Raw genomic sequence first — 12,602 nt, 5'->3', positions numbered from 1 at the left:
GATTCATGTACTATCTTTACCATAAAAACACACAGCAAATGGATTTGAATGTAATCAGTTTACAAAAACATGCTAGGATATTTGTTTGGGAAATATTTTTGGGCATTGTTTTCAACTGAAATGGAATCTCAGGGCAGGGCAGGTATAGATTGAGGATTAAAAAAGACAGATTTTTATTCTTTTGATATTGAATCAGGTTATGTTCCAGTCAAATGGTTTTGCTTTTGTTCTGAAATGTATGTTAGTCACTTAAAACAGGTCTTTATCATTTCAAAGGCTGAAGAAGGAGCTTAACTAGAGCTGTTGATAGTGTATGCTATGACATGTACACTGTTGGTAGTGTATGCAAATGAAACCTTGTGATTTTACCTGTGCTGTGTGATCACATCTCTCTGCTTTCCATTCATCTTCAGTGAAAGCTTACAACTGGACCATAATAAGACAGTGCAGAACTGTGCCAAACTCTTTAAAGCTGTTGTGTATCATGAATATAATACAAACAGCTTCATAGGGAAGAAACAATTTCTCATTGTCTGCTAATAGAGTTGAATGAAGCTCTTTCAAACTAACTTTAATGGGAAGCAATCAGAAAGAGGATGTTGTTACAGGCATTGCACCTAAAAAAAAAGGTGGCTAATTGGCATTCTTTATTTGCTATGTGGATGGCCAGTGCTGGAATAAAAGTTCTAGCTTGGTTATACTGTCTTCTTTCTTTATACACTGCATGCAGTGCATATATCTTTATGCAGTGTGACTCTGTTGTAAAACTCCGGATTAATTTATTCTATGGATATCTTCTGGGTATTTATTATACTTCTCTTGCTTAGGTTACCATCTGGATGGAGACTCAAAGTAGATTGATTTATTTTTCCAAATCAAAAATGACCCATCATAAATAGCATTCTATTTTATTCTTAATTTAACAGAGAGACAAATAAGAGTAGTTTAAGGTACTGAATATCTTCATACAATTGAACTTGGGGATATGAATTTTAAATAACTATTAGCCATGAACATTTCTTTTTATCTTTATATCCTTTTTTATTACATGAAAAACAGTGTTGAAGTACGAGGGCTGACACTGAATTTCTGAAATTTAATTCTTAAATAGAAATGCAGAATCACATCTTTAAAAAGCTGTCTTAAACTTGCCCGTGCACTAGTAGTATTCTCTGTAAACTGAAGGGTTATTAAAGGGGTTAAAGTCCTGGGACTCATCAGGGCTTACCACAGACTAGCTGGCCAAAGTTACTCAGGCAACGGATTTAATGTTTCTCGTGATGGTGGGTGGAAGTTCAAGGTTATATTTAAGTATTTTGGGAAAATCTAGAACCCTGTTTTTCACTGACAGCATGGGAAAGAACCGTCAGTATTTCCCGCATAGTGAAAATGATGGTTGCAGCAAATTTTGCAGCTCCAAGTCATTTTGCCCAGTGGCTTTTTATCAATCTAGTTTAAGGTGAGCTAAAGCACTAAAATAAAGTGCACAGAATTCTCCATAGGAGAGAACTCCACAAACTATTGCACACCTCTACCTGAAAATAGCAGGTCTTATAAGGTCCTGTAAGTTTCTGTATTGGCTTGGAAAATGCTTTTGTACTTCAGTCTTTCCACTGCAATTTTATTATTCTTTGATTCACTTGGATGTGAAATTGGTAAACCTGCTGCTCTGTTCTCCACCAGCTTTGACGTGATTGACTTTGACTTAATATTCCCAGCTGAGAGTTGTTTTCTTCTGTTGATATAGTTCCCTTCCAAACCCTTGTCATTTTTCTTTTTCATTGTTTCTTGATTTCTAAATTATTGTCCTTATATCAACCCTAGGACATGCATCTAACACGGGGAATGGGTATATTCATGTTTGTAATTCCATAAGCTTTCCCACCCTCTCACAAAAACCAAACGAACATGCAGGCAGATATGTTTTGCAGGGAGCTGTCTCAGCAGTGTGCTGATATTTGTGTATAAAACTTGAAAGCTTGAGACTCACCCTTTTGTTTAAAGGATATGGGATCATACAGCTTTTTAAAGCAAAAAAAAAGTTACTTTTAATGAGTATTGATAGATTTCCAATGAAATTTCCTGAATGTTGAAATTTTTAAATAACCAGCCTTTATTATATTTTCTACTCTTTTATTTTTGATGTTGTATTCCTGCATGCTTTTCTTGTCTTGTACACCTGGAGGCGGGGAGGAGTAGGGAGGCCTGAAATAGAAGCTGAGCTGCTTTATTTCAGCTGTGTCCCTCCCCACCCCTCATGTTCCAGTTTCATTAAAGGAACATGTAGGATAGTCATGGAAATCATGTAACTTGACCAAGCTTTCTGAGATGCCCTGTGACAGCAATGAGTTGTGCCAGCTCAGCTGGCTCCTGGCCTAATCTTGGACTAAGCACAACAATTCCTTCTATCTTGTGTCACCACTAAGACTATTATTTTGATACAAGCGTAATTGCGTCTCACTCAACAAATAGTTGCAAAGAAATTGCATTTGACATATTTCAACAGCTTTGTATTTGTTAATTGTTCTAGAGAAACATTTGTAGAAATGTTAGGACCACTAAATAAGCTGGTTCACTCTTCTGTAGTTTTTATGGTTGCATAACATTGCATTCTTGGTTGGAGGTAAAAATCTGTTACTACATCTAAATCGTCTTTGCCTGTGTTTTTAGCTTCCCTTTCAGAACTCTATTAATATTTTTTGCTTCCCAAATGCACTTTTGGTTTCCCATATGGACATTTTTGCCCAAAGCAAACTCTCCTCAGTGTTTATTTTTGGTGTATGTCCAACATTACTGTAATCCAGTTACGGTTATTTGTGCTGGTAAAATATCAGCTAAATCTATTTGCTCCATTTTGTCATGCCTACTTAATATATTAAAAAGAGAATTAGTGAGGTTTTTCCACAACATTATCGGGTCAAACACAGTTCATGCAGTGTACTGTACAATAGTCAATTTTGCTTTGTGCACCAGTTATTATCAAATTAGGATGCAAGTTGGCCATGTGTTAATCCAAGTTAGAAGTGCATGCCACCCTATCCAGTACAATGGTTCAATTACAGCTGATGAAATTGCATTATCTTTTGAATACATCTCACCATGTTGTCTGGCAATTAGGTGCACCTACACATCCCATATTGAAGTGGGTTTCCCACTATTTCAAATACAGTGTTTTAACAGTGTGTAGATAAATGTTACAGTCAAGAGGATGCCTTTGCAGTTCTGCATCGCTCTGGTTGGGGTGTAGTGAGGTTGCTAAAAGGACACTACTCTACAATACAGTACTATGGGGTTTGTGATAGACATATTAGTGTCCTGGTAAAGATGACTTTACCCAGTATTTCTACTGTAGATGTGTGTGTGGTCACGGAATGTGTAGATTCTTTCCACGCCACAACTAAAAAAACTGATGGTTTTAGGCTTATGGGTACTGCTGAAAAGGTCTATGATGATGAAAATGAAATCTGAATTTGGCCTTGTTAGTGGGTTGTTTTTTTTAGCTATATACCTATGGTATTTAATTTTTATTATTATATATATTATTTATAGCATCAATTAATGGTAATATATATATTTATTACATAGAGATAGTCCTGCTGGAAATGATGCAGTAATGATTTGGATTCTCATCTTGTAGGCAGGTTTTTAGGTGCTCAGGGTTGAGTAGCCCTTGAGCACTAGAGGAAAGCAGTTTTCTGGGCAGCTTGCACACCTTACTCCTTATGCTTGAGTAAAATTGCAAAAACATGGATTCAGTCCTATGTATCTTTACATTTATATTACATATAGCAATGATTGCTTTGTAGACTCCCTTAACTCAGGTTTTTAAGTCCTGGCTTCTATATCTGCACCTGCAATTCAGAAGTGCATTAATATTTTTCTTTCAAACATGAAGTGACCATAACTGTATGCAAAGCTATGAGAGTTCTTGCAGTTGGGCACTTGTTATGTGAGAGGCGCATGATTTTGGTTTTCTAGCAAAGTTCTGAATAAACTTTGTATTATAATACCATTGTAGTATAGCCTGAGACAAGCACCTTCAGTGAAAATACACTTAAATCTGGTGTTACTTTCACATGCAATAATTTAAATTACAATGTTGTCAAAATATTTCCTCCACTGTTAGAGCATTGTCATAATTTTTGATGAAGAATTAATGCTAGTTTGTATTGTAAAGTATTTCAGCTATGTCTGAGCTTTGAGAAATTTCAGTTTAGTAATTTAGGAGAAATTAAATAATTCAATCAAGTCTTATTACACCGAAGCATTTGTAAAAGCTAATTTATCTCATTTGAAAGTATAGATTGCAGTTAGTCATAATTGTCTCTTTGAAGTCTTTAAAGCAAATTTCCTTTAGTCTTTGGAACGATGAAACTATGCACATCACTTCTGAAGTCCATTTCATTTTTGTATATTTAAATCCTAGTTGAACACCAAGACATAAAAGGATTCTGTCACACAGTCCTGTATTTTTTATTAACTCGATTGGTTACTTTCTATGGTTAAAAGTACCCCAGACACTCTTGGGTAAAAGAAAACCTCCAAAAAATATAGATATATAGGGATTGAAGATCCAGTGAGTCTTCAGGGGTTTTGTCACCTGAGACTGGAGTGTATCTCTGAACTTCTCCAGATGCAGGAAACAGTCAGCCCAGGTTTTATGCACTTCACACCCCTGTCACTTCTGTAAGAATGAAAATAAATAAAACTTGTCAATAAAGACTGCAGGAAAATGCGAGGAAAAGGGATTATAGTAGTAAGAAAAACTCAAGAGGGGATATAGAGAAAACTTTATAGAGATAGAGATATAGAGATATAGATATAGAGAAGGATATTTTCAAGCACCAAAGAATTCATAAAAGGTGGAAAAAAGAGAAAATGATACATCAATCATAATCTTGAAGACTTATGCACAAATAAATATATTCATATTTCTACATATAAGCTGCTGGGGATTTGTTGATTTCTTGCACAGATCTCTTCTAGGTGGCTTCATTTTTAAACTCAGCCTCTTGCTCTCTTTGCACTGTTTATGTACAGTAACACATGTCAATGCTTAAGCTCCAGTTTAGCATTTAGGGCAGATAGCATTCTTCCAGAACCTGTCATTTGCATCTTCTGATGCAGTTTTGTTGACAAGGTCCTTCCAGGCATGCAGGGAAAAAAAAAACCACTCCCGCCTCTGTTTTGATCACTGGCAAAAGGGTGTCTTTTCCAGCAGTTTGTCTCGATGCTATTTCCACAAGAAAACACTTTGCCTGTAAAGCTTGTACATATAAATGTGCTTCAGCAGGGTGCCTGCAAGTCCTGTCAGGGTCAGCTAAAAAAAAAAAACCACCCCTACATCTCCCTGAAAATTGCAGGAGTGCTTTTTTGTTTGTTTTTCTCTCTTTTCTTCCTCTCGTGGTTTGTCATTCAGAAAGGGATGCAGGCGCGCATCCCAGCCTCACAGAGCATTGATTGCTTCTGCCTGCAGCGGGGATGCTGTCAAGTCGCTACGCGAGTGGAGTCCGGTATTGACACAGAGCTGCTGGCCAACAGCTCCTGCTGCGCCTCGCTCCCGCCATGCTCTGCCACTAGCTGCTGCCAAGGGGGCTGGAGAGGCCCCGGCAAAGGACCTCACGTCTGGGAGGAGAAACGCTTGGATGCAAAGTGGCCAAAGGGAGCCCTGGGTGCGCCATGCACGCACACCTTCCCAAGCAGCACAGCTGTGGCAGGGGGTCCGAGGGGTCGGATGCCGGCAGGAATGTGCCTCCGGTAGCAAGGGATGCTCACTGTGTCTGCCGTTGGCATCAGCATCCTCCAGGGCTCCAGTGTAGCTCTCAGGCGCTTCCGTCCTGGGGACCTGGGAGTGCCAGCCAGAGCAGGAGCAAGTTTGTCCCTTTGTGGGACACTGTGCGGAAGAGCCCCCATAAATCCCCATCCAAGCCACAGGGCAGCCAGGGGCAGCGGTGGTCAGAGTGCTCCTGTGCCCACGGCTGGTCCCCCCCGGTGCAGGTGAGCCAATTCTTCACTCTCCAAGTGACTTAGAGGATGCTGCAGGGAAAGAAAGTGAGGTTTGGTGGTATGAGGTTTGGTGGTGGTGGCAACTTTTTGTGCTGTGTCTTGATTTGTGTTTAGTGGTGCCTTCTGGTAAAATTGTATGCAAGGGTGAGCTGTCAGCTGGTAATGTCTGTTGTCTGAATATTGCTTCTCTGTGGCCTGGGGAAACTGCGGGGTCCTTTTGCAAGGGTTTTCTTGTTAAAATGATTTGGTTTCTACCTCCAGGTTCTGCAGACTTTGTATTCCTTTGTGTTGTACAAAGAAATGATGTGTTTATCCTCCCCCCCCCCCATGTAATGGATTGTGCCTGTTTCTGTAAACAGCTTATTTTTAAATATTGCATGTAATTAATAAGGATATTTTAAACAGGGAACAGGATGGGGGGGTGTTAGGTTTGTTAATAAGAGAAAGTGTGATCTGGTTTTCCTCTTTTGAACCTCCAATGTGATTGAAATCTTTAATAAATATGAAATAGCTCTTTAACACCCACAAATTGATAGATTTTTATTGAATGGCAAGGCAGTGTACTTTAAAATATAAACCAGTCAGGCTCAAGGATGTGTAAAGATACCTGTAAGCAGTTAGACTGAGAGATGTCACACACCAGATAACCCAGCACTGTGAAATAAAAATCACAGTGACACTCATATGATGGTTAATATTAAAAAGCATTAGCACTTGCTCCCCAACGCATGTTTTCATTTTTCCCTTAGAAAAGTTTAAGCTCATTCCAAAGCTTTGTATTATATCAACATCAAACCCTTTTGTTATTATTTCACTCTAAAAAGCAGAGTGTAATGTCAAAATAGGGTTTGGGGATATATGTTTACTTACTGAAATAGTGTACACTAGAGTTTAACTAGCTTTAGCCCACATTGAGCATGTGCACCCTCTCTAAAGACTAAACCAATTCTTGATGAAAATGGTTTTAATATATTTTCACTGAACAGAAAAGCTACAAGACAAAGGACTGTCAGGTAGTGTAGCTGTACTTTGTCTTGTCCTATGGTCTAAAAATGGGATGCTCTGTTGACTGAAAGTGATTGCTTTATAGGAAATGCTTTATTTTCTGCTTCAAATCCATTATCAAATGGAAAAACTAAGCTTTCTGATATATTTTGGAGTGACCAAAATATTGCATGGGATGACAGTTAATACTATATATTTCCTGTTATAAATGAATCATATACAACTATTTATGCTAAAATAAAACCAAAGATAAAATATTATATAAAATGTAAAACTAGTCTTTTTTTTCCTAATTTTAATTATAAAAAGATCTAAATCTTTTCTTAGGCTCTGAAGAGTTTTGTTTTGGAAAAAGCTTGAAGGACAAAATTACTGTAAAGGAAAGAGTTCCTTAGTTATAAAGAGAAAAATGAATTATTTTAATAATAATAATCAGGCTACTTCTAAGTCTAGTTCAATATCTAAGTTATAGATGCATTGTAAAGTTTCTTCAGTAGTTTAAATGCCTTTGTAACCACATGCACTTCTGCTTATAGAGTGTGAAATTGTTCAGGTGTATGTACTTTCTTATATTTCAGTTTGAACTCTGTACTGTAAACTTTCTTTACGGTACATTCCTAATGCCAGCTACCTTATTCTGTTTAGGAAAGTCCCTTTTTGGGCTTCTGCCTATAATGAACCAATCCATCATCAACCAGTCTGATGTTGTGTGCCTAGGGATGGACTGATACACTTACTTTGGCAAATACTTGATATTTTTAGGTCATAGAGTTGTGAGATAGTTTGTTTCAAATAATTATCTTTTTGTCTGTGCATAAAGTAAGCATTGTACAGGCTATGGGAAGGGAAGAGTGTGTATATATGTGTGTACATTGTTGTGTGTACATTGTATGTACATACACTTAGAGGATCAATTTATCAATTATTGCATAGATGCAATATGGGAAAACATAATAAAGCTGCCCTTGATTGCCCTTACTCTGGGGATGCAAGCTGGAGTCAGTGCTGGGTTTTGAGGGCTACATTGACTGCAAAAGCTGTCATTTTTCTTGCTAAAATAAGTAACATGAGTGATTTACATTTGCTGGCCTAACAAAGGGAAAATTTATTTGAAATTTCTATCTTATGTTTAAATGTGATAATAAATATGCTAGTGACAGCTTCAAAGGTGGAAGGGTTTTTTTTCTGTACAGTTCTAAGCATATTTTCTTCTGCTTGACATTTTTGGAAGGGACTACATTCTTCAAGTAGAGTAAAGCCACAACACCTTGGAAAAGCAGATTCTTGATTAGTACTATATTACCAAATGTAATTCCTAGAGTGTGTACTAGACAGCTGTTACTAATGTGCCCTTTGTCATCCTGATCCTGATAAAAAGGTTGATTTTTATTGCTGAGGACATGGCTTCATTTTCTTTACTAGTTCCTCCTTCTTAAGTATGTCAGAGCAAAGAATGGCACTCCAGTACTATTAATATTTTATCTTAGATATCCCTCTTTGTTAGCTTGTATGCTTGTGTTTGCTTGTAGTTTTATGTCGCGTTGTGGGTAGCAAAATGCTCTCTATAGCTCCAAAAAGGAATTAATTTTGAATTAAAAAAAAAAAAAGGCAAAACAAAACACTAAACTCTTAATTTCAAAAATGTACTGAAATAAAGTTTAGATGGAAAACTGATTTCAAGACTTAATTTGGTTTTTACTTCCAGTCATTTCTGACAAACATACAGTTTTGTTTCCTTTATTTAAAAGAAAATATAAAACAAGATAGGAAAGAAGAAAAGTAACTTAATAGTCAAGTTTTTATATGTCATTGTTGCCTGGAAATATTTCTTGCTTCTCTGCAGTGCACTATACCTGTATCGGCGTCATGGGGTCGTATAGTTTGTGTGATACACTCAGTGATTTCATATCTAAGGTCAGTGTTACTCTGTGAGAGATCTGAGTGAAACTGGGGATGGGGAAGGCAGAGACAGGGAAGACCCAACATTTTCCGTGGGTCATTCCAACATTGGATTTAGTTTGTAATATTGGATGTACTTTCCCTGCTGGCACATGTGATCTATCAATTAATCAGATTAGAAATGTATGATAACAGATGTAGGTGAAGGTGTGCAACGACCTCCTACTTTTTGTACAGAAGGGATGGAAGGATAGGATTCTCTATTGCTCTGATTGTAGGCTGAAGAAGAAATTGCAGAGATTGACCTACTGTGCTTTTAAGTCTACAGTATAGATTTTATTCCATGTGGTCTCTATGAAAGAGAGCCTCTCATAAACACCTTTCCAAGGTGTGTAAATGCATGTTTTCAGTTTCTTAAGGCTCAATATTTTTCTGTCAAAGGAAGAGGAAGATGTAGAAGTGAATTCCCATCTTTGGCTGTTTCCCAGTTTAGAAGACAATATTGGGCTCCAACTAACTCCATTTGCTACTAAGTTTTTGGCCTTTTGTTTTGACATGCTCTCAAGGCAAAAAAGCTCCTATCAGATAGTATCCTGGATGTGTCATCTGCAAAAATGAATGCATGTGCTTGGTTTTGAAAAGTTACATAGAAGTGTAAATAATCATATATATATGTATATATATATATATAAACAGCTTACTGTCAATGTTAGCTTTGATGACTTTTTAGGTTGGTGGATTTTTTTTTTTTTTTTGGAATCAGTGTCTTTTAAAAGTAATATCACGGAGCTGTTTTGCTACCTGGTAAGAGGCTTGTGAGCTAAATGCTAGCTTATAGATGTGACATGACTTAAAAGAAGGTGGTGAATAGCCAAACTCTGAACTATCAACTGAGAATGGTCTTTTGTCTTTGAAGGCCCCTGGCACTGGTGCTGAAATTTCAGGATATCGTTTGAAAACTCTTTGCATGGTGAGATGTGATGAGAGCTAGCTTCGAGGCATTCTGCTGCAATACTAAAGCAGAAGGTCTATTCCAACAGATACTGGTTCTCCTAAGACTATAAAGAAATGATTTGTCATCAGTTGTGTTTTTGAAAGCTTAGATTACTCTTTTCAAGTCCATAGATTCCTGCATGCAACTGGCCATACTTCTGTCATGTCACTCCTGAAATGTGAAATGAAAGTACGTAGAGCAATTTTAGTTAGCTAAGGCAGGTCTTTTCACTCTAATTTAGTACTTTGAAGTGCCAGTAAAAGAGCAGTAAAAGAAGAGTCAAATAATGCTGTTTATTTGGCTTTTAAACTTTTGGGTTTTTTTTAACCTTCAAGGCTACTGAAAGCCAGATTCCTCTGTCAGTCCCACAGAGGACTTTCAGAAGTCTGCAGAATTCTGGGTGACATTTATATCTGACACTCTCCCAGAACAGCTGCTTTAGAAAACTTTATGCATTTACATTCAAGTTTTATGTACTTATTCTACTAAACCCAAGAAAGCATTGTTAATACTGAAATCATAGCATTTAGGTTATGTTTGGCATAAGAAGGAGGTTAAAATGAGGCCAGCAATCTCATGAGTAATACAGGGAATGGTTCTAGTCAGTAGCATGAAATGTCGCATAATATTTCTTTGGAATTCATAAAAATATAGAATGGTTTGGGTTGGAAGGGACCTTGAAGCTCATCCAGTTCCAACCCCCTGCCACAGGCAGGGACACCTTCCACTAGAGCAGGTTGCTCCAAGCCCTGTCCAACCTGGCCTTGAACACTGCCAGGGATGGGGGAACCACAGCTTCTCTGGGCACCCTGTGCCAGCGCCTCAGCATCCACACAGGGAAGAGCTTCTGCTGAAGAGCTCATTTTAGTCTCCCCTCTATCAGGTTAAAGCCATTCCCCCTTGTCCTGTCCCTACAGGCCCTTGTCCAGTGCCCCTCTCCAGGTTTCTTGTAGCCCCTTTAGTCACTGAAAGCTGCTTTAAAGTCTCCCCAGAGCCTTCTCCAGGCCCAGAGCATCTTTGTAGCCTCCTCTGGACTCACTCCAACGGCAGGATGGTCACATGAGAACAAAGTAGAGCAGGAAAATCCCCTCCCTTGACCTGTTGGTCACTCTCCTTCTGATGCAATCCAGGACATGGTTGGTTTCTGGGCTCAAGCGCACACTTCTCATCAACCAACACCTCCAGGTCTTTCTCTTCGATCCAGTCTCCACCCAGTCTGTAGCTTTGTTTGGGAATTGCCTCAACTCAGGTGCAGGACCTTGCACTTGGTCTTGTTGAACTTCATCTATGGTTTCTTTAATGTAATCACTGCTCATATGATTCCGATTTGAAAGATGGACTTGATATGTCATGAAAATACCAGAAACTAAACATGCTGAGGCACATTTGAATTTTCTCCATAAAATACAGGTTTGGAGTTTGGTTTTTGATATTTTCTGGTGGATAGGTTTGGTTTCAGGTGGGTTTTGGTTTTTTGTTTTGTTTTAAAAAGAAAAAGAAAACCCCAGCACTAGTCATGAGATTTTCTGATTCACTGTGTCTGAAGGGGTCATTCAATTCAGCCACCACTTTCTGATAATGTAGCATTGCTTTCCAAAAGGCCATTGGGAGTTAAAGAGGATATACTTTTTTTTGTTGTACAGTGTTCTGTCTCCTTCTATTAATGTATCAGGTCTTTCTTCCATGTTTATATCTTTGATAATGCATAATTTTAAGTGACAGCAAAGGCAATTAAGAAATAGTCATAGTTACACAGATCATGAAAGTATTTATGTGCAAGATGTTGCATGTGTCTTCATTTAAATACTGAAAAGGATAAATATATTCTATGTACTGTACTAACCAATGATTGTAATGATTTATAGTTTATCTACCCGTATTTTGGCTCCTGCTGATTATTCGGTCATAAATATGTTAATGCTTAATTTGCATGATTTGTTGCACCATATTTAGATTTGCATTTAATTAATCCCATGTTTCAAAGTTTCTCCTCTTAGATGCCTCAAGAAGCCAAGAACATTTTCTCCCCTTGACATATAATTTGGCTTCTGGGTTTTTCAGGGAGGATGAATGAGGGCGTGAGAAGGGAATTGTAGAATTTGGAAGGGAATTGTTAGTAGCATTGGTAGTTGGCCAAAACTGCACAAGTGCTCTGATAATCCTCCTGCTATTGATGAATTTCTCTAATACTTGGCATCTGTATTCACCCATGGATAAATTGTTTATCACTTTTTCTGTAGTGTGTAATCCACTCCTAGGAATATTTTCACCTAACCTAGGGATGGAATATTTTTACCTAACAAAATATTTCTTACCAGCACAGGAACTTACAACACATGAAAGTCTTGATCTCTCCTGTATTGCTCTGATGGCACATGACACACAATAGGATTTTGTCTTCCTGACTCATGAGATTATGGAGGTTGAGGTTGCTGGAACTGTTTTCTGTTATGTCAACTTGACTGGTAGACTGGATACTCTCTGAACTAAAGGCAAAATAAAGAATGGTTTCCTTATGGCTTCCTTAAGATGATAGGAATAAGACTTGTTAACCCTGGTTGCACTTTCGGCCTAATGTTTCACTGCCTTTGAATTAGGCATTCAAAGGTGCAAAACCTTTACAGCAACTTAAAAAATGCTTTTGGCCTAAGCAAAACAAAATAAATCAAAGATGATCCATGACAGTTTATAGCTGGAT

The 12,602-nt window shown here is 37.9% G+C and overlaps 1 protein-coding gene across 22 annotated transcripts in view; it reads left to right on the top strand.

Annotated features, from left to right (window-relative positions):
* DLG2 (discs large MAGUK scaffold protein 2) overlaps positions 1–12,602 on the top strand; it is a 995,744-nt gene that overhangs the window by 564,501 nt on the left and 418,641 nt on the right. For 2 of the 22 annotated variants that reach the window (XM_057396745.1, XM_057396735.1), the window contains exon 1: positions 5,543–5,997. The exons of 16 other annotated variants lie outside the window; for them this stretch is intronic. In XM_057396745.1, coding sequence (XP_057252728.1) covers positions 5,680–5,997 — 318 coding nt within the window. In that variant the 5' untranslated portion in view covers positions 5,543–5,679. Of the gene's footprint in view, positions 1–5,539; positions 5,998–12,602 lie in introns of those variants that run through there. 4 more of the 22 variants (XM_057396742.1, XM_057396728.1, XM_057396734.1 and 1 more) reach the window with 4 other exon arrangements.

The sequence above is a fragment of the Pezoporus wallicus genome, unplaced genomic scaffold, assembly GCF_028554395.1.
Source record: "Pezoporus wallicus isolate ANWC-B61680 ecotype Strahan unplaced genomic scaffold, APGP_CSIRO_Pwel_v1 contig_13458, whole genome shotgun sequence".
NCBI lineage: Eukaryota > Metazoa > Chordata > Aves > Psittaciformes > Psittacidae > Pezoporus > Pezoporus wallicus.
This window is presented reverse-complemented; position numbering and strand designations above follow the sequence as displayed.